Below are 25420 nucleotides of genomic sequence, written 5' to 3' on the forward strand. Positions count from 1 at the left end.
GGACGGCCTCACCTGGCCTCTTGGAGGACTTACGGAGCCCGAGGCGGCCAACCAAGCGAGGCCCCGCCCCCGAGGCCCCGCCCTTTCCTTACCGCCAGGAGCCCAAGTACCCGGATGAGAGCGGCCGTTCGGGTACGCAGACGGGTCTGGGCTCCGCTAGTCCGGGTCGGTCCTTCGACACCCGCCGTGCACTCAGAGCCCGCCTGCTGACTCCTTTCTCCTATCTGCGCCCCTTTCCTTTCTCAATTCTGCCTCTTCTCCTCCTCCATAGCTCCAGGAGTCCTCGGGGCTGTTTTCCCCCGTTTGGAACCGGAGGGGTTGTGAAGGACTAGAAAGGGAAGAGAGGTGACAAAGATCTGTGCACATCCCAGACAAGAACCGTGCTTTCCTTTTGCTTAACTCTTCCAGCTCCTCCAAATCCTTCGAATGCCCTCAACTGACTTTAGAACAACCATCCTGAAAGGGCCCTCTACCTAGATCACTTGCCGGCACTATTAGTGTCCCTATTGCGAAACAAATTCCCAACGCAAACACAACGCCGGCATTTCATAGCAAGAGCCTTAATGACCCAGGTGGCCAGAGCAGTCAGCTCTGCAGATCTAGGCCCCAGGCTTTATCAGACAACTTCCACGTCCCCACCCCCACTAGGAGCAGCAGATGAGGCCGGAAGCATCTGTAAAATGCCGGCGCGGATCTAACTCCCTATTTTATAGATGAAGCTGAGGCCTAAGGGGATCAGTTTAACTAAAAGTCTCCCTAGTAGTTGAGGCAGAGATGAGTGGAGCTAGGTCTAACTGGAGCGATTTATACCTCCGATTTCCTCAGCTCAGACTCTGCCTGACTGAGGAGAACTGAATGACCATTAGGAACATTAATTAGGCTTTGTAATAAGACTAGACGTGGGCTCAAAATCTGCCTCTTACTAGTACAATCTTGGACAGTTCACTAGAGCTTTCAGTGGGTGTTCCCGAAGTAAAATAAGGTCACAGGGCTTGCTTGATCCTGGTGTGGCCAGCCAGCAAGGTCTTTGTACATCTTCACCGTTAGTGATATCCATGTAAGATATGACACTATCTGTGGGTAACTTTGCTCCTTGATGAGGGAGTGGGTGCTGCTCCCAGGCAGAGTGGCAAGCAACCCTGTGCCCAACATGAGTTGATCTGCCTTTGGGTCAAGTGTGGGTGTGAACCTTGGCCAGGCCCACGCTGCTCTCCATCCCTAGCCCATGTATTAGAGTTTGGACTTGGATCAAAGTCTGAGGCAGCTCCCTACTTCCTATGGCACTGGAAGCATGATTGTGCCAGTTGACTGCCAGGGCCTTCCACAGCTCAAGTTCTTCCCGCCGCTGCAGGTGCTGCCACTGCCTCCACCTGAGACCAGGTAGCACTCAATTGGCCACCCTGCCGCAGCTCAGAGCAGAAGTGTGAGCTCACCTTGTTTCAGAGCTTCTCTACCATGGTGAGTCCTGGGTGGGTGGGGGGGTGTTTTACAGTAGAAGGAGGACCATGGGGATCTTCTCTCTGAGCACCCTGAATCTCCCTATTCCCCAACTGAGATGCTGCTGTCTCCTGGGGTTCAGAAGTCAAGAGTTTCATTTTGTATCTCCAGGTTGGATCCCTGTTCCCCTTCCTGCAGGCCATTGGGCCAAGCCAGGTCTGAGCTGGCCTGAGGCACTTTGAAACCCCTATGGCTAGGATCTCAGTCATGCATTTAGATCAGAACAACAAGTTACTTGCTGTGTCATAAGTTGCCTTACTAGTCAGGTGGGGGAAACAGAAAGAACAATCTGGTGTCTGCTCCTCAGCCCAGGCATGTGTGGTCTGCTCCCAGAGCAGAGAAACGCTGTATGGGAGGCTCACAATGCCCCTGGGCTCAGTTTTAAAAGTGATCTTGAGCAGATCTGGGTTCAGATTTCAGTCTAACTCCCATCACCTGTGTTACTACTATGCAGCAGGCTTGCCCTCCGAGCCTCTCCTCTCCTCTCCCCCACCCCCATCTGCAATGTGGCTGATTAAGACCTGCTACCACGTTGCTGCGTGTGTGGCTGGGACTAGAATCTTAGTGGCCTCACACGGTACCTCCCCTTTCTTACTTTTCCTTCCCTGGGGTTACTGAAAAACAGTGACTCTAGTGCAGGGATGATTGGGAATCTCTGGAAGGGCGGTGGCGCTGGGGACTAGGCTTGGAGTTGATACAATACACAACTTTACAGTATGCAGCAATCCCTCCTTCCCCACACTACGTTCCTTAGGACAAGAGCTCTGGCACCCTGTGTCTGCTTCAGCAACTTGGGAAAGCCGCAGGCGGTTGAGATGAAGCCGCAGCTGTAGGCCCATGCGGGCTGTGTAACTTTCAGCACGGTCGTTTGTTGTGCTTCAGTTTCCTCTTTGTGCTCATCTTTCCTCCAAGTGGTTACTGGGGAAATTCAATTGGACATGTTACTAAATACTTAGAAATAGTCTGGCTCTTAATGCCTAAGAAATGGAGCCGATCTTATTCTGCTTGCTGCCTATTGACCCGGACTACTGTCCTCACCCTTAAGCAGGTGCTAAGGCCTTGGCCCTTGTTAATTGGAGGAAAGCTTGGCAGGGAGACATCAGTGTTGCATTTTGCAACTGGGTAGTGGCAGGTTCAGGAAGGAGGCTTCGGGACCTGGGCTAGCTGCCGACCAGTAGGTGGCACCAGTAGCCTCCTCAGGTTCCACTTTGAGTTCCACTCTTCCTGTGCCTCCCGAGGACAATGGCAGGGCGCTGCATCCCACCCCACAGACCTTGTGTCTTTTCAAAGCCTCTTCACAAAAGAGACTATAAGTCCTTTTCAGTCAGTTTTTTCCTTGCTGCTGGTACAAGCTCTACTCCAGTAAACCTCTGTTTCACAGCGGAAGACTTGAACCCAGAACAGATGTGTTCTCCCTGAGTTCTCATAGCTAATGACAAGCAGGAGTGGACTTTGATACCAAGTCCCAGTGACTATGGAGTCTCAGCTCTCAACTACCCTAGTCCCACATCGCTCCCTCTGGCTGCACTCCCTGTAAAGACTCAGTCTCTGGAGTTCTTAGGCCATCCTTTAACCTCCCTCCTGAGCATGCCCTAACTTATCACAGTGTAACTGCCCTGTGAAGAAGAAAGACATTCTAAAGAGAGACATTTGCACACACCCGCCCCCCCGAAATTGGAATTTTTCCCAGGAATCTCAGAATCTCATGCTGGGGAAAGATACTGAAGCCCTGGTGCTAGTCAGGAGAAACTGCCAAGAAGAGATCTCACACAGTTCTGACAATGTTTCAGATCACCTTGTCAGAAAAACAAGAGCAGAGAGTGATGGGTCAGTGGTGGGCAGAACCACACCTTGATCAGGAATGGTTAGGCTTTTTGTTTAAGGATTGTTTGTTGTTGTTCTTTGTGGGATTTTGTTTGTTTTGTTAGTTTTCTGAGACAGGGTTACTCTCTATAGACCTGGCTGTGCTGGGACTCACACTCTGTAGACCAGGCTGACCTCAAAATCCACCTGCCTCTGCCTCCTGAGTGTTGGGATTAAAGGTGTGCACCAACACCACCAGTTTTGTTTTAGTTGTTATGTGTCTGGGATACATATGTGTCTCCTGTAACTCAGGCTGGCCTCAAACTTTGTACGGTAGCTGATGCTAACCTTGAACTCCCAACCCTCCAGCCGGAGGACCCAAGGATCACAGGCACGTGCTACCCTACCACACCCAGCTACAACTGCTAGAGTATTCATACTTCTTGCTCTCTCTTGAAACCCAAACCTCAGTCAGTACCCTGAAGACAGACTTGGAGAAGGGGGGGTCACTAGACTTTTTTATTTGCTCCTCTTTCCAACAAGTACATTGACTAAATCTCCGTTCTCAGCTCTTTACTGCTGTTTCTTTAATTGACCTATTGAGGACTTGTAGCTGTGTCTAGTTTGTTAGGGCTAGCGGAGCTGAGGCTCTGACCCTAATCACTCCTTCAACAAGATTCCTCCTGTGCTTTGTGAGGTCGCTGCCTACCTCTTCCTGCCAGCCCCATGTTGCTTGGGTCACGCTGATGCTTCTTGGAGCCACTGGACACCTCCATGTCTTGGCTTATGCTTCCTTTGGCCCAGAGTAGCCCCCACCCCTCATCCCAATGCTTATATATTTCCTACTTATTCTTCATAAAGACTTCCTGGGTCCCTTCAGGAGATTGAGGTCCTTTTCTTCTGTGCTACCATGCACGTATGTATTACTCTTAAATAGCATGTAAAAATGATACTCATGTTCCCATGGAGGGCAGGAATAGCATTCTACTCTCTGTGAATATGCAGGGCCTAGCACTGGGCACTGCCACTCTGCATGAGAGATCCAGATGGAACATGTGAAGCCTAATTGTAGCTTCTGACGGGTGTGGGCCTGCTCATGCCCTTCCCCCATCACAGGAGCCTCAGCCTAAAGCTTACCTTCTCCTCTGACAGAAACAGGCAGGGCCCCAACTTCATTATTTTTTCCTGGTGAAGACACAAACTTCCCCAGTTGCTTTTCATTGACACTGTTTCTCAGGATAGACAGAAACCATGATACAAAAAGCTTATAAATTAAGCACTGGATAAAAAGTTGAAAATGATCATCTGGTAATGAAACAATGCAAGGCATACTGTGTCATCGGAATCACTCAGTGACTTCTGTAATTCCTTTCCCCTGACATGAGATTCCCGGGGAAATGTGGCGCAGTAGTGTTGCTGGGCAGGATGAGGGTCCCTGCTGACCACACTCTGAACTACTTCTTGCTCTCCTCCACAGACTTCCAAAAAGCTGGTGAACTCGGTGGAATTGTGTGCTGATGATGCCCTTGCCGGGTTAGTGGCCTGTAATCCTAGCCTGCAGCTCCTGCAAGGGCACCGTGTGGCCCTGCGTTCTGACCTGGACAGCCTCAAAGGCCGGGTGGCACTTCTTTCAGGTGGAGGTTCCGGCCATGAGCCTGCCCATGCCGGTGAGTATCTTGTGTTGATTGTGAGGGTCAGGCCAAAGCAGAGTAGGGATCCTGGGAGATCCTCAGTGCTAGTATGAGGTGCCAGAGAGAGAGACAATGCTGAGGCCAGAGTCAGGAATGGGCCCAGTTTCCATCCTCCCACTGCTAGCTGCCCCAAGGTCGGTCACAGCCTGTCTTTGCATCTAAATTCTTACAGCTCTAGAAATGCAGGGTTGAGTCAGATAATCTGTGAGGCTCTCCCAGCCTCAAGAGTTGGTGATTGCAAAAGTCTTCCTTGCCTTTTTTTCCAATCCCGCTGACCCAGCACCTCCATGTAACTTCCCTGACTCTGCCAGCCCAAAGCAGGATCCATCTGCATCCCTACCATGCCTTTTCCTACCCTTGAACCATCCTAGTTGGCTTCCAGTTTGGTGCCAGGGATATGAACCTCATTAGGAGCTTTGTGTCATTCGCACCTTTCCTGTCCGTCTCAGTATTCCATTCAGTCATTCAGCACATATTAGCACCTGCTGCACAGCTGGCCCTATACAGAGCACACCTGTGGATCAGGCAAGACCCTGTCCCGTAAAACTTTAATGCCCCACTACAGGAAGACAGAAGTAAGAGCAGTTCTGAGAGCCTTAAGGGATTTAACATACAATAGAATGTACAATGAGGGGCAGGAGCGGTGACTCAGCTCTTAAAAGCACTTGTTACTCTTGCAGAAGACCCGGGTTCAGTTCCCAGCATCCACATGGCAGTTCACAACCATCTGTAACCAGTTTCAGGGGACCCTCTGCCCTCTTATGACCTCCATGGGCACTAGGCTCACATGTGGTACCTACACAAACATACACATACAAACACACTTGCAAAATACTCAGGAAATTTTTTTTCAAAAGCTTTATGTAAAACGAACAGGAGGAAGACCAGAAAATGGTGGGAGGGGACAGAGTTCTTTAAGGTTAGAAGTCAGGGGAAGTCCCTCCAAGATGACTCCTATGGAAGGGTTAACCATAGCACAAGCGCACAGTAGGAGCTCAGAATGAGGGAAGCCCCAGGGACAACAGGTGTAGATGCTACCCAGCAGCCTTGCCTCTCTCCATCTCCAGGTTTTATCGGGAAGGGAATGCTGACAGGGGTCATTGCAGGATCCGTGTTTGCTTCTCCAGCCGTGGGCAGCATCCTGGCAGCCATTAGAGCTGTGGCCCAGGCAGGCACAGGTCAGGTTTGCATATTGGAGAAAATGCTGTGGGTGGGCACTGTGGAGGCGGTTGAGGGCAAGGCTAACGGTACCATGCTACTGCTCCTGCAGCGGGCACCCTCCTCATTGTGAAGAACTACACTGGGGATCGACTCAACTTTGGATTTGCCATGGAGCAGGCCAGGGCCGAGGGCATCTCTGTGGAGATGGTGGTGATCGGGGATGACAGTGCCTTCACTGTTCTAAAGAAGGCAGGCCGGCGTGGCCTGTGTGGCACCGTGCTTATCCACAAGGTTAGCCTCCCGACCCTGGCACACTGAGGCACCAGTCATTTCTTTACCCTGACCTACCAAGTCCCCACCATTGTCTGAGCCGTTAAGCCTAGAATGAGGCATTCTCATAGACCAGTTCCCTTTCCTTCCTCTCCCCACTTGTAATCAGGTGCCCCCTCCTTGCACGTCTCCTGGTGCAGCACGAATCCTCCTCATATCCTGTCCTTCACTTTATATCATGGCTCTTTGTCTGACAGCCGCATTACCTTTCCCCTGGGCCCCGTATTTGCGCACTGCACCCCTGCTGGCCAGTCTGTTGCCCACACTATCCCCAAGGGTGTCTTTTTAAAATGCATATTGATCAGCACTCAGAAGGCTAAGACTGGAGGGTTTTGAACTTGAGGCTAGTTTAGACAACATAGTGAGACCGTGTGTCAAAACAACAAATTGTGTATTGTGCCCAATTTTTCATCTCACTGAGAGCATCTTGGATTCCCATAGTCAACTCAAACCCCTTGGTTGGGGGTGCCCACCGCACTCTTTTTATCTATTTGAGGCTGGAGAGGTGGTTCAACAGTTAGGAGCATTGGCTGCTCTTGCAGAGGACCTGGGATTGGTTGCCATCACTCACATGGTAGGTCACAACTATAACTCCAGTTCCAGGGAAGGCCAGAAGAAGATACTGAATCCCCTAGAACTGGAGTTACAGACAGTTGTGAGCTTCCATGTGGGTGCTGGGAACTGAACCTAGATTCTCTGCAAAACCAGCAAGTACTTTTAACCACTGAGCTACCTCCCTAGCCATTCACCACCACTCTCCTGTCCCAGCTCGTCAGTCCTGACTTCACTGCCCAGCACCCCTTCTTTCCCCATATGTTCCATAAACACAGGTCCTTCCCTGTATCTGTTGGGCTGGAGCTCACCTCTGTGGCTTTATGTACGTCATATCTTTTATTTGGTCAGCCTTCTGTGGCCTGGCTCACTCCTGACGTGCTCCATGTGATCCTCTTCCTGATCTCCTCAGCACCCTGAACTACTGAGAAGCCTTTCTCAGAGTTCTCTCAGCCTCCTGATCCATGTGCCATCTTGTGCTAACTTTCAGTGTGTGTCCCGGCTTCTCTTCTTCAGACTCCGAGTTCCTTGAAAGCAAGCCTGTGATTCAGTCTTCCTCTCTTCTTTCCAGCTCAGTAGATTGTTGGTGAACTGAGTAGGAGGTTGGATGAATGAATGGGATAAATAAATGGAGCTAAAGTGCGCTCTGGACGAAGATCTAGGAATCAGGAAACTGATCAGCAACAGGCGGTGTGACACGCACCCAAACAAATCACCCGCCTTCTCTAAGATCATTTCTCATTCCAGCTCCACTAGACTAGAGTGGGGGGAAGGAGGGAGGGAGAGAGAGAATGACAATATGTGTGTGTTTTGCTGGGAATGTGCTTTATGCATGCCAGGCAAATCTACCATGGATCCACACCCCCTTCCCCAAACAGAAACTCTTGAAGACTCCCAGCAGCTATGCTGTAAATAAGGAGAGGACGTTCTTCTACCATAAATGTGATGGACCACATTTAGTGTAGAAATCCTGAGATTCTCCCTCCCTCCCAACAAGAAAGTTCTCCCCACACTCTCTCCTGCTCCCAGTGATCCAGTGACTTTTCCACCCACCATCCTCGCCCTCTCTCTCTCTGGGCGGCTACAGGTGGCAGGTGCTCTGGCTGAGGAAGGTGTGGGGCTGGAGGAGATCGCAAAGCGGGTGAGCCTGGTTGCCAAGGCCATGGGTGAGTACCAGCCCCAAGGATAGGAGGATGTGGCAGACCTGGGGATTCAGAGCAGGCTCCTACCAACTATACCAGAAGCCTTCCTGTGTTTCCCTGGAGACTGGGGGAAGGTCCCCTGCAGGAGGCTCTGGAGCCTGGAAGCCATAGGTACCAGAGTTTGGACTCTCTTCATCACTAAGATGAAGAGTTGGACAGCCTGCTCAGAGAAGAGGATGGCATTGCAGCTGCCATCCTGACACCTGCTGCCAGCAGCAGAACCGCCATCTCTTTCACGCTTCATTTTCCCTAGGTACCCTGGGGGTGAGCTTGTCCTCCTGTAGTGTCCCTGGCTCCAAACCCACCTTTGAGCTCGCAGCTGATGAAGTAGAACTAGGCCTGGGTAAGTCTATGGTGACCGTGCCCCAACCATTCCTTCTCTTTGCCTTGAGTTTTGCCCACCTTTAAGTTCCTGGAGTTGTCTACCTGGTCCTCCCTGCTTACTTAATGTCTCCCAGGCAGTCTCTGGATTCATCGGTGGGCACTTAAGGCTCAGCCTAGATAACCTGCCTGACTTCTCTCCACTTTGCCATCTGTGCCCAGGCTCTGAACACACAGGGCATCATGTTCCTCCTACCTCACTTCCCCCACATCATCCTGCACGCCTCCTCAAGCCCCAGTGTATAGCCCTATTGAGCCAAAGGACACCTTGACTGTGACTGACATGTCAACTTCTGCCCGTGGGTTTCTAACACAATAGGCATTAGTGTCCTATGGCCTCTGACTTCCCAGCTAGCCCTGCTGCCACACCATGTGTCGTCCCGTGTTTCATTATTCTTTCCTTTTCTGTCCACTGGCCACACTCATTGTAACTAGCCTTGTGCTGAACATTTTGTGTGTCATTGATAAAAGCATGCTAAGAGAATCAGTAGGCTGTGAGCGAGCCAGTAATGGCCACACCTCTCCACAGGGATCCATGGGGAAGCTGGTGTTCAACGAGTAAAGGTAAATAGACTCCTTGTTCAGCCCAGCCCAGCCCTGACGTCTCCCAGAAACAGCTCACTCCTGCTTCTCCTGACAGATGGCACCTGCTGACCAGATTGTCACTCTCATGCTTGACCACATGACAAATACCTCCAATGTATCCCATGTGCCTGTACAGTCAGGTGAGTAGCCTTCAGTCCCCAGTCTCCGCGCCCTTCCTGCCCCTTTGCAGAGGCCACCAAAAGTCTTACTGAGGTGTCATCATCTGTCCACAGGCTCTTCAGTGGTGCTGATAGTCAACAATCTGGGTGGCCTGTCTTTCCTGGAACTGGGCATCATCGCTGATGCTGCCATACGCTTGCTGGGTGAGCCCACACTACAAGAGGACCCATAGCCCTTTGGTTTTTTTTTTTTTTTTTTGGTTTTTTTTTTTTAATTTTGTTTTGTTTTTTGAAACAGTGTCTCACTATATAGCCTTGGCTGGCCTGAACTCACTGTGTAGACCAGATTGGCCTTGAACTCACAGATATCCTCCTGCTTCTGTCTCCAAGCCTGGCTCCCTTAATTCTTTGAACCTGGTTTGAACCTCAGTGTAAGATAAGCAGCTGAGGCAGTGTCCTATCAGGGCCCAGAACATCAGCTGAGCAATCACAAGCTTGAGTTAAATTGTTACTTTTGCCAACTGCTGAGGTCCCGAGTGTGGGAGAAATAATAGCAACACCTGCCGTATAGGATGGTTATGAGGATTAAATGAGACTAAGTATATGTAAGATGTCTGGTGCCTGCTAAGAACTCAGTAAATGAGAACTGTTATTTATCAGTCCCTCAGAAGGGATATCTCCAAGGAATGTGGTAATGGGCTGTCTCTGAGGAATGCTTTGAGGAATTAGGTCATATCCCTGCTCATCACAGGCCTCGACCTGCAAGGTCCTTGTTTCGCTGTTTGGTTCCTTTTTAAGATGCTCTGTGGTAGTTCCCTTTCCCACTTACAGGCTTCTGTGCTTGGCATTGCAGAGGGCCGTGGGGTGAAGGTCGCCCGTGCCCTGGTGGGCACCTTCATGTCAGCACTAGAGATGTCTGGTGTTTCCCTTACCCTGCTGCTTGTGGATGAACCCCTGCTGAAGCTGATAGGTAAGAGAGACCTGGAACCTGCAGACATTGCTCGAAGGAACCATCATCCATCCTCAGGCTCGGCACAGAGACCGTCTGGTTCTAGATCTGCAGAGATGCTCTGTCTGCCTTTTTGCCTTCAGCTCTCACTCGACTCTGTAAATTTGGTATTAGTGTCTTCCTCACATCTGCCTTACCCTCTCCCCAGGGAATGCCCACCCCCCTACACTCAGTATGCAACAGACACTCAGTATATTCTCACTGATTTAGGCCACCTTCTTACAGACAGCTGAGGGAACCAATCTCAAGGGCCAGGTGGGGAGTCCAGCCCCTACTTGATCTTGTCTGAAAAAGTTATGTGGCTGCCTCTAGATGCTGAAACTACTGCAACAGCCTGGCCTCACATGGCCAAGGTGTCTGTGACTGGGCGGAAGCGGATCCGAGAAGCTCCCAAAGAACCTCCAGAGGCCCCTGAGGCCACTGCAGCAGGAGGTACTGGGCCCTGCTGATGGACAGCCAAGAGTCCTTGTGGTCAGGACTTTGGCTTGAGCATCAAAGGGTATATGGTGGGGTATACAGGGACCTCGGCACCCATACCTCCCACACTGGTCAAGCTTGGCTGTGAGAAGGTCCATCGAGGCCTCTGCATACTGCCCTCCCTTTCTAGGTGGAGGAGCAAAGCAGATGACGCTTGTGCTGGAGCGGGTGTGCACCACACTGATTGGACTGGAGGAGCACCTGAATGCCTTGGACAGGGCTGCTGGTGACGGGGATTGTGGCATTACCCATAGCCGTGCTGCCAAAGGTTGGCCTCTATGGGATGCTCAGGGGCTAATATGGCATACTATCTCTTAGACTTGGACATTCCATTAATCAGTTTCTAGAACATTTAGGAGCTTTCATGGAGTTGCTACCTTCCTTTACCAAGTGAGGGCATTTGGCACCCCTCAGCTTGTTTTCCCAAAACAAAGGAGTTTCCCACACTACAAATGGAAAAGTGATCCGTTCTGCTGCCTCAGCACTCTCAGATGCCCACATCACCAAAAGCCCTTGTTCAGCCATTTAAGAAAGATGCATTCAGCTTGGGAGTGGTGATGTGTGCCTTTAATCTCAGCCCTCTGGAGGCAGAGGCAGGCAGATCTCTGAGTTCGAGGCCAGTCTGGTCTACAGAGTGAGTTCCAGGACAGCCAGGGCTACACAAAAACCCCTATCTCGAAAAACCAATAGATAAATTAGATAGATAGATAGATAGATAGATAGATAGATAGATAGATAGATAGATAGAGACAGACAGAGAGACAGACAGACAGTAGGTAGGTGCATTCAGCATCATTTAAGGGAGCCAAGACTATTCCTGTCTCCATGGTTACAACAATGCACAGTCATGCAATGGTGGCTCATGAGGATTTCCAGGTCAACTAAGGGTAATGGGAAAGAGAAGAGAAAAAGGGAAGGCAGAAAGCACATCTCTCAGTAAAGAAGACCAATCAGGAAAACACTAGCAGAGACTAGCAGAGAAAAGGAAGTGACATCACCTCTGAAGGGCCACCTGTCTTTCTGCCTGCAGCCATCCAGGGCTGGGTAAAGGAGGGCCCAGCTCTAGCTAGCCCTGCCCAGGTACTCTCCAAACTGTCTGTCCTGCTGCTGGAGAAGATGGGAGGCTCATCTGGGGCGGTGAGTAGAAGCAGACTCTGGAAGGGCAGGCCGATAGAGAGGGGTGCAGGTTTGGCTGAGTGCTGGCCAGCTCCATGTACTCAACATTCTGGTCCTCCTCAGCTCTATGGTCTGTTCCTGACTGCGGCTGCCCAGGCTCTCAAAGCCAAGACTGATCTCCCAGCGTGGTCTGCTGCCATGGATGCCGGCCTGGAGGCCATGCAGAAGTGAGCCAGGGCCCTGTGTCTTAACCCCAGGAGTGTGCTGGGGAGGTAGTTGACAACTGCTAACTGCTCCCAGCCAGACCCTGTCCCTACACCAAAGTAACCACCTTGTTCATTCTTGCAGGTATGGAAAGGCTGCACCAGGGGACAGGACAATGGTGTGTACTCAGGGTGTGGCTCCCCCTGTCCCTTTTAAGCCTACAATCCCTAAAGCTATCCTCAGTAGCAGGGCTTCTTCTCAATCTTCCTCTCTCTGACCTTGTCCAGCTGGATTCTCTGTGGGCAGCAGGACAGGAGCTGCAAGCCTGGAAGAGCCCAGGAGCCAGTCTTCTCCCAGTCCTGACTAAAGCAGTCAAGGTGAGTGAGGCTCGACTGACAATCAAGGAGTCACCAAGCTCCAATCTAAAGCGAGTAAAGGGCCTTTTCCACCTTGATTTCCACCTGTATAAAATAAGGGCGAACACCTATCTCAGAAGTGTTATATAGCTAGGGAGATACATTGAACTTAGCCTAGTACTTGGGCTGAGGCTCCGCAAATAGTGGCCCGATTCCTTGCTAGAAGTAGATGAAGGTGACCTTTCCACTGAGCAATGGTACAGAGATTTCTGACAGAACAGGACAAAGGGTCCAGGATCAGATTTTCAGGGCCCAGTGGGAAAGGAAAGGCCTACTGTCATGTACTTAAGCCTACTCCCACCTTCCTCAGAGTGCTGAAGCTGCAGCCGAGGCCACCAAGAACATGGAAGCTGGCGCTGGAAGAGCCAGTTACATCAGCTCTGCACGACTAGATCAGCCAGACCCTGGAGCAGTGGCAGTTGCCGCCATCTTCCGCGCCATCCTGGAAGTCTTGCAGACGCAGGGAGCATAACTGCCTTTTTCCTCCTCAGCTCCTCTCCCTGTTTACTTCCTCTTGCCTTCAGATGGGCACCTTACCCCTCACTCACCCTAGCACCCATCCTCTGCCACCCCTCCAGAACTGTTCCGTGAACAGTAAGTGTCTGGCTGGGCAGATCACATGCCCTGCCTCACTGCTCTTCCCTCTTCAGGAAAAGGAGTCCCTGGGGTCATGTTCTCCCCACCCCAGCCAGCTCTGAATGTCAGTGATAAGGCTTTTCCTGAGTACAACGCAGCCTCTAACTGGGTGTACCTCTTTGGTTTCAAGACTCCAGGCCTCGTCCTCTGGAAGGCATCTTACACTCACCCAGCCAGCGTGTGAAAGAAAACTAATAAAACCCATTGAAGCCACAAGCTGCTGCCTTCATCTTTGGGCCTTAGCCCTGGTTACCGTGGCCATGACCCATCTCTTGGCAAACGGTTCATCAGCTGTGCTCCAGACAAATTCTGCTCAGCTGGGCTGTTTCCATAGGGACTCCCCTTTCCTGTCCTAGCACATACCATACCAGTGCACATCAGATTGGCACAAAGGCTTGTCTCTGTACCAGATCTACAACTGATTCTTCAGAAATTACATGGGCATTGGATTTCCCAGAAGAAAATGGACTCACTGTGTTTTAAGGCTCTGGTATACTTCAGAAGCTGCAGTCATACCAGCCACATCTCTCTAGAGCAATGGTTTTCAACCTTCTTAATGTAGTTCCTCATGTTGTAGTGACCCCAACCATAAAATTATTTTCATTGCTATTATGAATCATAATTAAGTATTTTTGGAGTTAGTGGTTTGCCAAAAGGGACACAGCCCACTGCTCCAGAGCAGTCATTGCCTACACCCTGACCAGGTGAAAGACTGACGCCTGAGACAGCATGCGCAGTTCACCACAGGCATGACATCCTCGGTGTAGACAGGTGATTCCAGGCACTGGCAGGTCATATCCATGGGTAGTTGGGTTCTGTTTTATGTCAATTATGGGAACTCATGCCCATATCTGGCCAGTTGAGATCTGTAAAATTCAATGATACCCACCTCAGGCCAGCAAGATGACTCAGTGGGTAGACGCCTGAAGGCTTAAAACTTGAATTTGGTCACCAGATCCCATTAGGCGGCAGGAGATAAAGTTGTCTTCTGGTCTCCACACATGCTATGGCATGAGCATGGCTGCACGTGCAGTGGTAGCCATCCCACAGGAGGTGAAGACTCGGGTAATGATTAGGGTCTTGGGCAGCCTGGTGAGCTAGTGCTGTCACAGGAACAAGGCATACCAGTGCCAGTGCCTGCATTGGCGTCAGGCACACTCCCCTCCTACTGTGTCACCATCTCTACAGTCACACTAGGAAAGGGACCCCATCATCTGTGTCCTCAGATTAGGGCCTCTGGGCCTAGGGTCTTCTGTCAGCCTGCTCCATCAGAAGTCCCGGGCAACAAAGCTGGTTGTCAGCATGCACAGATATACGTACCTGGCAGAGGACTTGTGGATCCCAACTCTGCCATCACCCAGCAGAGTGACAGTAGATCATTCTACTTGCCTGTCCACCTCCACTCCTTTTTGAATCTCGCTTTCCAGACTTTAAGGCAGGGAACACTCCTTTCATTAGGAGTATGTGCCCTAAAGCCATTCATTATGAAGGACACCCACCCAAATTTAAGTAACATGCATTCCAGGAATACAATCATGGATCTCTGGTTGGCCCTTCTTACATCTATCTATAAGGGCCAAGCCCATCCTGAGGCCTTTGTAAATTGCCAAGACTCTCATTTGAGTACATTGTCATGCCAGCAAAGGCTTCTATGTTTCAACAGAACTCCTATGCTTGAAACTTTATTTCTAACGTGATGGAATTAAGAGGTGGGGCTTTGAACCCAGCCTGGTAGCACACCCTTTAGTCCAAGCACTCTGGAGGCAGAGGAAGGCCAATCTCTGTGAGTCTGAGGCCAGTTTGGTCTACAAGTTCCAGGCCAGTCAGTGTAGTGGTATTTCATTTGTAATCTAACAAAGTTTGCCTGAGGATCAGAGAGCAGAGCTAAGCCACAGTTAATCACAGAGGCCAGGCAGTGGTGGCACACACCTTTAATCTCAGCACTTGGAGACAGAGGCAGGAGGATCTCTGTGAGTTCAAGGCCACCCAGGGCTGCGTGAGATTGAATTGTGTCTAAAAGAGAAACAGAGCTCACACGAAGGTGATCCCAGCATTTGACTTCATATGCCTTTAATCTCAGCACTAGGGAGGTAGAAACAGGAGGAATTTGGCTGGGTGGAGAGAGGAATATAGCGGGAGGAGACAGGAACTCAGATTCAGTCTGAGGTTTCGTAGAGAGAGCATTCAGTCTAAGGATTCATAGAGGCAGGATTGCCCTTTTGGTTTGAGATAGAGGTAAGAATTAGTGGCTGGCTGCTCTACTTCTCTGATTTTCCAGCTTTCACTTGATAGCTGACTCCAGGTTTTTATTATTAAAACCAATTAGAATTCATGCTACAAGCCAGGGCTCCATAGTGAGACCCAGTCTTAAAAATAAAAAGAGGCCTTTGTAAGTGATCAGGGGTAAGGGCGGGCCTTCTTAATGAGAGGTACCATTTTTAAGGGTCTGGGAACAACCTGAGCTCTGCACCATATGAAGCCACAGTACGAAGGAGGTGGGAGTGGTCCTTACCAGACAGGTGGTGTTGCCTTTATCTTGGACTTCTAGCCTCCCAAAGTATGAGAAATATGTGGGGTTTTGTTGTTGTTGCTGTTTGTTTTTGTTTTTAGCTATCCAGTCTGGACAAAAGAAGACACCTTTAATGTTTAAAAACACATTTAATAAAAATCAGATTCATGAAGAAATAGAATACCCACTCATGAGTAAACCAGGGGAGCTGGTCTCGTTCAAGGTGCTCAGCAGTAATACCAATGGTGTGCAGGCTTCATCTGGTCAGCAAGTTCATGCCAGCCCTCCTGCCCACTTCTGGCGGCAGGGTTGAAGTTCAGCCTGATCACTAACTGCAGGGAGTGCAGGAACCCCCCCCTCCCCCGACTCCTCCTATTGGTCTGTTAAGTACAGCAGTTTGCAGCTGGGATCTGGCAGGGCTTATCTGAGGAGGTATGAAGTGTCATAGGCCAATTCAAACTAGAAGGGCAGGACTCCTCCCTCTTCCCCAGTTTCTATTCAGAAGAAGAGCAAAGCTCACACTCTGGTGTACCACGAAGGGAGGCTTGGTGGCCTTGGGTGGGGGGAGGCAAAAGCACCCAGTACTCAATCAGGAACACCTCTGAAGGCAGGAGTGGCTACCAGGACTCTGCCCAGCAAATTGCTTCATAATGCTGGCTTCAATTTCATAGTGGGCTGGGCCTTGTCAGGGAAGAGCGTGACTAGAGGAGGCAGGAAAGCCCATGCCCACAAACCTCTGTTACTCATCACTTAGGACTCTAAGGTCAGTCCTCTTGGGAGAACAGTTTACCAGGGCTCATAGGGTTGCCTGAGGGGGGCAGGCATGTAAGTCACAGGGAAAGGGCGGGATCCAGGCAGCAGCTGAAGCAGCAACTAGAAGAGGGGGAGCCACATGGTCACAACACACACACCACAGCACATCAAAGTGAACAGAGCAGCTCAGAGTGACTAGCATCTGACTCCTACAAAGCCTCTCCTGCTGCTACCGTCCCATTAGTTACCTCCCACGTCTCAGCCCTCCCAAATGCACATCCAGGGCAGAGCAGAAGAAGCCTGCCTAACCACAAAAAATGCTCCCACAGAGAGCATGTATGGACTACATTTGAGCCTTAGCTTCAACCACATCCCTAGGAATGATGAAGAGAAAGCAGCCCAAATTCTAAAGACCAGCAGAAGAGACATGAATGACCAAGGCCCTTGAAAAAATGCCAACAAGTCAAAGCCATCAATAAAAGCAGATGGACACCAAGCGGCTGGCGAGAGCAGGCTGGGAACTGGAGTAGTAAGTTTGGTCTCTGGCCCAAGAGAGGTCTGTTGCTGAAACCAGCCAGGAGCCCAAAGTACAGAAGAGCTTCTGAGAGAGCAGAGACTGCACCTCCGACTGTTCCCGCGAGCCCGTGCCCGCTTCACTCCCTGTCATGCAACAGGGGCTGAAAAGAAGGAAGAAGCACAGGGATTAAAGCCATGACCTTGAAAGGGTCCCCGAGCTTCAGGAGGCACACCAGGCACACCAGGCCTGAGCTGCTCAGATAGACCCTCACCCTGCAGGGTGAACCCAGCCGAGCCACCAGATCTTTCAGGGAAGCCCAGAGTCCCTGAGACTGGTTCATAGCACATCTTCCCACATCTGCCAGAGCCTCAGTGGCCAAGAACAGGCAAGACCGGCTTTCAGCACCTGTGTCAGTAAGCACTTGTCCCACTAGACTAGCCACAGAGCTGGCAGAAGGTCACCAGGCTCAAGCCCTTCGTGTGTCACCTCACAAACCCAGGGACTCCTACAGGGGAGGGGAACTTGGGAAGTCACTGCAGGCTTGGCTGCTCTGGTGCCAGAATCCCCACCTGCCACTCAATCTCCAACTTCAAGCGGCTTGGTTTTCCACCTGGCAAAGAGGGTCAATCTTCTCAGCAAGGTGCAAGACCTTCCTGGGTCCTTTCCTAGACCTGGCCTTACCCCACCTACAATGAGAACCAGTAGCCATACCTGTCTGTCAGTCAGAGTTCCTGGATCTGGACGCTTCCATGGTGAAGCCAGAAGAATATAGAGAACCAGTAGGCCAAAAGCCACCACCAAGATCCCAGTACTGTTGGCAAAGACTGCCTCACTAGGCAGGCTGGAGTAGGGCTTGGTGGCATTTTTCCTGAAAATGACAAAATAATGTGGGCTTTTGAGAGAATTTCTAACTTTTATTCCCCTATGATCTGGAATTAACATACTGCCTAAGTCCTACCACAGCAACAGGCAGGAACTTCGCAATGCTTTACCTGTGAGAAAACAAGTGAAATGAACTTGCCCACATTTGCATAACTAGTGCATAGCACAACCAAGGTCTAAACCCCAGGGCCCATTTCCAATCTCATTTGCTGTTCACTTTACTATACTGCCTGAAACCCGACAACAATGGTTGGTTATACCGGCTCTGGAGGCAGAGTGCCTAACTCAGTTCCTACTTCTACCATTTACTGGCTGTAAGTTATTTCGTGCCTCACTATACACTTCTTTAACAAGGTTTCACAATGGAGACCTGGCTTGAACTCACTATGATGACCAAGCTGACCTTGAACTCACAGAGATCTGCCTGCCTGTAGTGCTAGGATTAAAGGCAGGCACCACCATGCCTAGCTCATTACACTCTTGTGACAATAGTACCAAATGTTGTAGGTGACAAAGGTGGAGAGCTTAGAGCAGTTCCTGCCAAACAGTACGTGTTGTATCACTTAATGCTCAGTAAGTATTGCCAGGTTTCCAGTTTCAACCTAAAGGCTGCCACCTTTCCAGACTGGACTCAAGCCCAGAGGCTGCCGTGCTGGCTAAGTCCTATGATTACAGGATGCATCTTCTGAAGCCTCTACTCCCTCCCATGTGCCCTAGTTTAGAGGCCCCTTAAAACTTACAAAACAAAGAAAAGCTTCTCATTGATGCCAGAAATAGCAGATGTGATGGATAGGGAAAGGATGCAGGCTCCAAAGAAGACGTGCACAGGTTTCAGGAGGCTTCGCAGCCACTGAGATGCCCAGGGCAGGAGAAAGATGGCAAAGCCCAGGGACCACTGTGGATACAAGGAAGGAAGTCCTTGGTTGAACCACTGTCCCATCTACCCTCCATGTCCCATCTCTAACTCCTGTTGGCCACTGTCCCCTAGCCCTTCTTTTTTAACTCAACCATTCCCACTACGCACAGCCCCAATGCCTCACTGTGATCTGCCCATTTCTATTACCTGGCAGGCGAAGAAGACGACAGTGGTGATGCCCAGCCAGCTATGCAGGGAGTAGAGGTGTGAGATTTTTGAATGGTTGTGGAACTGAAAGACAGCAACCAATCCCACAACAGTTAAGGTGAAGGCCAGCAGGTGCAGCGTGGCATGGAGAACCTTCCAGGGCAGTTTGGGCCCGACCCACGATGCGGGCAGGCGGTACACCAGCGAAGCTGCAGGAGAGAACAGTCTCAGAGCGTAGCCACACCACCTCACACTCCCTGATGTGGCCCCACACAGCCTCTCGACAGGAAGAAGTGTCAGGACATCAACTCCTGCCCTGGATGGTTACTTGTTGACTTGATATAAATTAGTTATCCGAGAAGAGGGAGCCTCAGTTGAGAAATCCCCCTTCAGCAGACTGCCTGTAAGCAAGCCTGTAGGGAGTTTTCTTTATTAACGATTGATATGGGAGAGCCAAGCTCACTGGAGATCACTATCCCTGGGCTGGCGGTCCTAGACGGAAGAGAAAGCAGAGAAGGAGAGATGGCTCACTGGTCTTCCAGAGGACCTGAGTTTAATCCCAGCACCTAGCACCTACATGACAGTTCCCAACCATCTGTAATTCCTGTCCCAGGGGCATCGGACACCCTCTCTGGCCTCCACAGGCACTGGATACACACAGTACACAGACATACATGCAGGCAAAACAATTATACACATAAAAATAAAGATTAAAAAAATAAGAGAAAAAAGAGAGAAAGCAGAGTGAACAAGCCATAAGGTGCCATCCCGTAAGCTGCTTTCCTCCACAGTCTCTGCTTCGGTTCCTGCACTGATTCTCGTCATGCAAGACTAAAGATGTAAGGGGAAACAAAGCTTTCCTTCCACAAGTTGCTGTTTTATCACAGGAATAAAAGCCCTAAGACTATGCTAGTACATGCCACCTTCCCGTTATTTGTGGAAGGCAGTTGGCCAGGAATTAAGATAAGAAGGGCTGGTTAAACTGGGAGGAATAGTTTTCTGAACTGCCCTGCCTCAATCCTGAATGCAGCTCTGTGGGCTGATAAGCACTCTCTCCATGGTCTGATCACACTGCATCCATACAGCCAATGATGGTTAAGAATCTAGGCATAGTCCGGTGGTGCTGGTCCACACCTCTAATCCCAGCACTCAGAAGGCAGGTGGATCTCTCTGTCTCAGGAGTGGGGGGAATAAAAGAACCCAGGCATGAGACCTGAGGTTGTAGCTCAGCACCTGTCATGTGGAGAGAGCCTGGGTCCATTTCTACTCCCAACACCACCGAAGGCAAAAAGTGAAAATCTAAAGAGCTCAGGCAGAGAGATCCAAACCCAGCACCTGTTTCTTAAGTCTGTTTCCTCTTCTGTAAAATGGACACAACTACAGAGCCCGGCTCACAGACTTTCTCTAAAACAAAATGGATGCCTGGCAGTGGTGGCACATGTCTTTAATCCCAGCCCTTGGGAGGCAGAAGCAGATGAACCTCTGTGAGTTCAAGGGCAACCCAGTCTACACAGTGAGTTTAAGGATAGTCAAGGCTACATAGTGAGACCCTGTCTTTAAAAAATTGAAAAAAATGTTAAAAACAGAAAAAGAAAAATTTCAAGGTGCAAGGTGATTAATAATGAATGACACCCAAGCTTGTCCTGTAGCCTCCACACATACATGCATGTGCACATGCATATGCATACAACAAACACATCATAAGAAAGTCAGGAACCAGAGGGGATGATGTATGAAATATGCATGGTAAGTGACTTTTGCCAATGCTATCATCATTCCCATCCTACAGCCAGGGCTCACTTCCCATGTTACAAGACACAGATTTGAGTGTGTGGGGATCTTCAACTCAACTGTCATACAAGTGCCTTCAATTCCTGTTCTCTAGAGCTAAACTGCGGTGCCAGGCCAAATCTAGCCTGCTGCCTAATTCTGTGAATAACATTTTACTGGTACACACTTACACTCATGTGTTTTATGTGCATTCCGTGACTGTTCCCATGATACAATGGCAGAGCTGAGTAATTGCAATACATAGTACAATCATACCATTACAAAGCCTGAAAAAATTACGGTCTGGTCCTTTTTACAGAAAGTTTCACTGACCCTGTCTCTGATTATCTGTGAAGGTGTTTCTACACTTTCCACTTCTTCCCAGTAATGATAGCTGGTCCCATTGGAACAGCCCAATTCACCCTGCCACGATAGTCCCAAAATCAACACCCTAAAATACCATCTTGGAGAGAATAAGTGCTGCCCTGCTCAGGCCTAGGCTATATCCTGCCCCTCACACTGAGAACGTATTACTCACCAGCTCCATAGAGCACCACCATGCCAGAGATCATGAGCACTGGGTGCCAGTTGAACATGTGGACACTGCCATCCCAGGCAAAGCCACCACGCCAGTACTGCATCCAGTAGGTGATGAAGAGGATGCACATTGATCCGAGGGACCCCAGCACCATGCAGGTCAGGTAAAACCGTCCTGAAGCCATTCTGATCAAGAACTCCTAGAAGAAGCAGAAGCCACATGCCCTAGCTAACCATGGGGAACCCACACGGCAGCTAAAGGAAGTAACACTGACCTCCCTTTCTGCCTGTGGTATGGAATCTTTTGCTTCAGTTCCTCTGTCCCCAGATGGCCTCATTGTTGAGGTAAACTCACAATGAATGAGGCCCCACCTCTGCACTGGCAGGGCATAGACCAAGTATGGAGCTCTGGTGAGATGCCAAGGCCCTGGGCTCACATCCTTGGTATTGATTAGCCTCCCCACACAGAACCAGAAGGTGACTGCCACACCCAACCCTAAATTCCTAGATCACAACTTCCCAGGTCCTGGGTTCCAAAATAAGGCAGCAAAACCACAATCCAATGCAGGGAAACACATTCTAAGCTGCAAACACCTTCAACAAAATGACTGGGTGTGAGGGCTGGAGAAGCAACTCAGTGAAGATCACTGGCTGTTCTTTATAGAAGACCTAGGTTCAATTCCCAACACCTACGTGGTGGCTCCCAACAATCTGTAACTCCAGTTCCAGGGGATCTAATGCTTTAGTCTCCATGGACAGATATGAATATGGTACATAAACAAATATATAGGCAAAACACATATATAGGATATATATATTTCTCAAGACAGTTTCTTTTGTAGCCCTGGCTATCTCTGTAGACTAGGCTGACCTTGAACTCAGAGATCTGCCTGCCTCTGCCACCCAAGTGCTGGGATTAGGTATAAGCCACCACCTCCTGACCATATATATAATTTTTTTAAAAAAAACAATGATTATATATGAAGAATTGTAGATGGCAAAGGCTTTTGGATTTGGGAATGTTTCCATGTTACATGTTTTTGAGTGATCAAGGTTTTAGGTCTGGCCAGGCATGGTGACACATGCCTTTAATCCCAGTATTTGGGAGGCAGAGGTAGGTAGATCTCTGAGTTAGAGCCAGTCTAGTCTACAGGGTGAGTTCCAGAATAGCCAGGCCCACACAGAGAAACCCTGTCTCAAAAACCAACCAACCAAATAAACAAACAAAAACCCCAAGCCAACCAACCAAACAAAAATAAATAAATAAACAAACAAACAAACAAAAAACGTAAAAAGCACCAAAGCTAAACCCCAAATTTTAAGTTTCAGAATCTTCCGAACTTTTAGCCAGGGGTGCTCAATCCCTAGCATTATATCACCTGGGAGAAAGCTCTATGTGCTTTCAATTCTGTAGGAAAAGGTGTCCCTTACAGAAGATGAACTCAATGGGGCCTGGCCTTGACCCCAACCCTCCACTTCTCTCCTTGAACTGAGGGCGCGCGCACACACACACACACACACACACACACACCCGCTCTGGGCTGGTTCTACACCTGAGACTTACTTCTGCTTTTTCTTTTCTGGGGAAAGTCCAGAGGAGAAAAAGGGAAGCAAGAACTCATGGTCTAGAAAGTGATTATTTTTAGATTTCTGCCAGGAACCAACTCGGTTTTCAGGCTTTCTCTAGTGAATAATTATGTCACAAGCAGTTATTCTTAAAAACCAGACAAGGGGCTATATTTGCAGCTCAGTGTCAGGGGCTTGTTTAGCATAAGCAAGTCATGAGTTTGATTCCCAGTCTCTCTCTCTCTCTCTCTCTCTCTCTCTCTCTCTCTCTCTCTCTCACACACACACACACACACACACACACACACACACACACACAAGGCCAAGCAAGTAGGCAATCTGTCCTATCTGTCCCCTGGGCTTACACCAAGAAGGTAACTATGTGGCCTACTGATATTGAGGACCATCTCTCTAGACCATGTAACAGGAACAAGAGCCAATAATGCCCAAGGAGTGACAATACCCAAGTTCTTACCTGCAGACCCAGCGGCTGAAAGCTCACAGAAGAGTGGTCTGATCTCTGATTTTCACAGTCTGAGTGCCCTAAGGAAAACACTTAACATTACATGACTTGTTCTCTGAAAGAAAGGCATGGCAATAAAAACTACTTCTAGATACAAGCACTAGAAACTGACCCATGGCCCCACTTATTCCTCTTGAGTTCCCAGTACCCACATTAGACAACTCACAGCTGCCTACTACCTCAGCTCCAAGGGAGTACCTACTTCTAGACTCCCCAGGCACCTATTCACTTCTCTCTCTCTCTCTCTCTCTCTCTCTCTCTCTCTCTCTCTCACACACACACACACACACACACACACACACACAAAATATATTTGAGAAAAAAGAAAAGGGAAGGCAAAAAAAAAAAATCAAAAGGGACTGCATCGATCCCCCTTACAAGCCCTGGGTTACCCCCTTGTGGCAGACTTAGAACAGATGATTAGGACACTTTTGTGACAGAAGGCGGGAAAGTTATATTGCTGTCTGCAGTTCACAGATAAGCCCTCTCTTTTCCTAAAATAGCAAAAGCCAGGGAAAGAACATGTGCAAATGCTGAGATGAAGAGTGTTTGCACTGAGCAGTCTGGACTAAGATTTCAAGACATGCTCACCACAACTGAGCCTCCTGTCCTCACTCTGTCATGCCCCATGTTCAGGAGGAAGCCAGCAAACTCTTTGGGGTTTCTGTCACAACTGTGCCATCCATTCTGGGCTGGTGTGATACAAAAGCAACCAAGAAGAGTTCAGTGCTCATTAACACTTGATGGACACTGAAGTCCAAGCTTCATGATTCTCACATTTCATCCCCTGCCCCCAATAGTTTAACTGTGTAAAATCCACTCCGGGTTAGATGCGGCCAATGGGGTGTGTGTAGTTTATATATCCTGGGTTAAGAAGTGTACCTAACATCTATCTCAATTTAACGTTTTTCTCAATTCTCTAGCTAAAAGATTCTCCTAGGCTGGGCTAAACCAGAATCAGTCCCAGGGGTAAAAAAAATGAATCTTTCATTCAGTCCTTCCTCTCAGGAGCTGTATTCCAAATGCACTGTTACTCTCAGACCAAGGGGCAGGGTTTGCTGCTCTCTCCTCAAAAACGGAGGGATATTAAGAATCCTGGAGACCAAATTCAGAGTTCGAGTCCTGTTAACCCGTATCTTACAATTCAAAAGCACTGCAAAGTTGGGATCCAAAGGAAAGTGACTTGGTCAAGGCAAGTGGCAGGCCTGGTACAGGCACTCAGCTCCTGTCCTCAGTTCCCAGAACTCAACTCCAAAGGCAGCTCCTCCAAACTGCAGGACCCAGGAGTGACAGACCTATTAATATTCCACTCAGGAGTGTAACTAAAATCCACCCTAGCATAAATGCTCACAGCTCCTTCATCTCAGACAGTTAGACCTATTCGAGACATAAGGGGTATGACGCTGACACCTTTGGTCAGCTTGGTCCTAGAAAGTTCTAGATAAGACGCCTTCTTTCTGAAAAGCGTCGAAGCCTTCCACCTGCAGTATGGAAGCGGAACAGAAAAGTGTTCAATTCTTAAAAGGGAAAGCAGGCTGAATGCCAGGTTATGACAGAGCGAAGCGAGGAAGCAGCGGAACCACCACTGGGACCCATGTGCCGGCTCTGCCAGCCCGGGCTCTTTCTCACCCCTAACCACACAGTGGGACACCTCGGGGCCAGGTCTCTGCGACCCGCCGGTCGCCAGTCACTGCAAAGCGCGGGAGCCGCCACTCCCCGGGCTCCTCCAGGACGTTGAAAAACTCACTTTCCGGCAAGCCTGCAGACTGCGGGATTGGCTACAGAGGGCGCTGCCTGGGCTTTTATAGGCTCGGGCACGTCCGATGGTTCGCGAGGGCTTCTGGGAAATGAAGTTTGCGTGCTGAGGGGCGCGTTCTCGGGCAGTTTCTGGCAGGATTCCTAGGAGTACTGCGTCCTGTTTGCCTTGTCTCTAGTCCCACCCCATCCTGAGGATGTTAATGCTGGGGTTCACAGCCTCTCACCTGGGGGCCGCCCTCGATAAGGGTGAACGGGAGGACCCGGTGGAGGGTAGGCCCATGGAGCGAAGGCCCAAACACGACGAGCAATTAGCCATCTACTTCCGGAATTTAAAGTGGGCTTCCGGAAGCCGAGGCTGGGTTC

General features: G+C 49.7%; 2 protein-coding genes across 8 annotated transcripts; one reads left to right on the forward strand and one right to left on the reverse strand.

The window, feature by feature from the left end:
* Positions 1 to 110: 110 nt before the first annotated feature.
* Tkfc (triokinase and FMN cyclase) lies at positions 111 to 13395 on the forward strand. Of its 2 annotated transcripts, none has more exons than XM_048458620.3 (18): positions 111 to 132; positions 1352 to 1458; positions 4778 to 4967; positions 6059 to 6169; positions 6262 to 6443; positions 8122 to 8200; positions 8490 to 8579; positions 9147 to 9181; positions 9258 to 9342; positions 9436 to 9525; positions 10175 to 10291; positions 10643 to 10762; positions 10938 to 11075; positions 11838 to 11944; positions 12047 to 12150; positions 12272 to 12305; positions 12415 to 12504; positions 12854 to 13395. In XM_048458620.3, exons 2-18 carry the CDS (start codon positions 1456 to 1458, stop codon positions 13013 to 13015), a joined length of 1737 nt encoding a protein of 578 aa, XP_048314577.1. In that variant the 5' UTR covers positions 111 to 132; positions 1352 to 1455; the 3' UTR covers positions 13016 to 13395. The 2 variants fall into 2 exon arrangements, with proteins under 2 accessions (XP_048314577.1, XP_048314576.1); XM_048458619.3 differs by lacking the exon at positions 111 to 132 and adding an exon at positions 765 to 1057.
* A 2422-nt stretch (positions 13396 to 15817) lies between these two features.
* Positions 15818 to 25411, reverse strand: Cyb561a3 (cytochrome b561 family member A3). Of its 6 annotated transcripts, XM_087908123.1 has the most exons (8): positions 24929 to 25067; positions 23891 to 23991; positions 23252 to 23319; positions 21212 to 21410; positions 18904 to 19112; positions 18581 to 18735; positions 17670 to 17826; positions 15818 to 16561 (listed from the first exon to the last, which is right to left on the reverse strand). In XM_087908123.1, the coding sequence occupies exons 4-8, from the start codon at positions 21393 to 21395 to the stop codon at positions 16475 to 16477; spliced, it is 792 nt and encodes a 263-aa protein (XP_087764249.1). In that variant the 5' UTR covers positions 21396 to 21410; positions 23252 to 23319; positions 23891 to 23991; positions 24929 to 25067; the 3' UTR covers positions 15818 to 16474. The 6 variants fall into 6 exon arrangements, with proteins under 6 accessions (XP_087764249.1, XP_087764250.1, XP_087764248.1 ...); XM_087908124.1 differs by lacking the exons at positions 23891 to 23991; positions 24929 to 25067 and adding an exon at positions 25282 to 25411; XM_087908122.1 differs by lacking the exon at positions 23891 to 23991 and having other exon boundaries at positions 25047 to 25191.
* Between the last annotated feature and the right edge of the window lie 9 nt (positions 25412 to 25420).

Source organism: Myodes glareolus, chromosome 7 (assembly GCF_982192425.1).
Source record: "Myodes glareolus chromosome 7, mMyoGla1.1, whole genome shotgun sequence".
Classification (NCBI taxonomy): Eukaryota; Metazoa; Chordata; class Mammalia; order Rodentia; family Cricetidae; genus Myodes; species Myodes glareolus.

Bases quoted from the DNA above. Each gene is read 5' to 3' on its own strand.
- Tkfc (XM_048458620.3), top strand. The intron at 8,580-9,146 runs GTAAGTCTATGG...ACCTCTCCACAG, and splicing joins TGAAGTAGAACTAGGCCTGG to GGATCCATGGGGAAGCTGGT. The intron at 9,343-9,435 runs GTGAGTAGCCTT...ATCTGTCCACAG, and splicing joins CCATGTGCCTGTACAGTCAG to GCTCTTCAGTGGTGCTGATA.
- Cyb561a3 (XM_087908124.1), bottom strand. From the start codon at position 21,395: ATGGCTTCAGGACGGTTTTACCTGACCTGCATGGTGCTGGGGTCCCTC. The intron at 19,113-21,211 runs GTGAGTAATACG...TCTCTCCTGCAG, and splicing joins GGTGGTGCTCTATGGAGCTG to CTTCGCTGGTGTACCGCCTG. The intron at 16,562-17,669 runs GTATGGCTACTG...CCCCTCTTCTAG, and splicing joins GAACTCTGACTGACAGACAG to TTGCTGCTTCAGCTGCTGCC.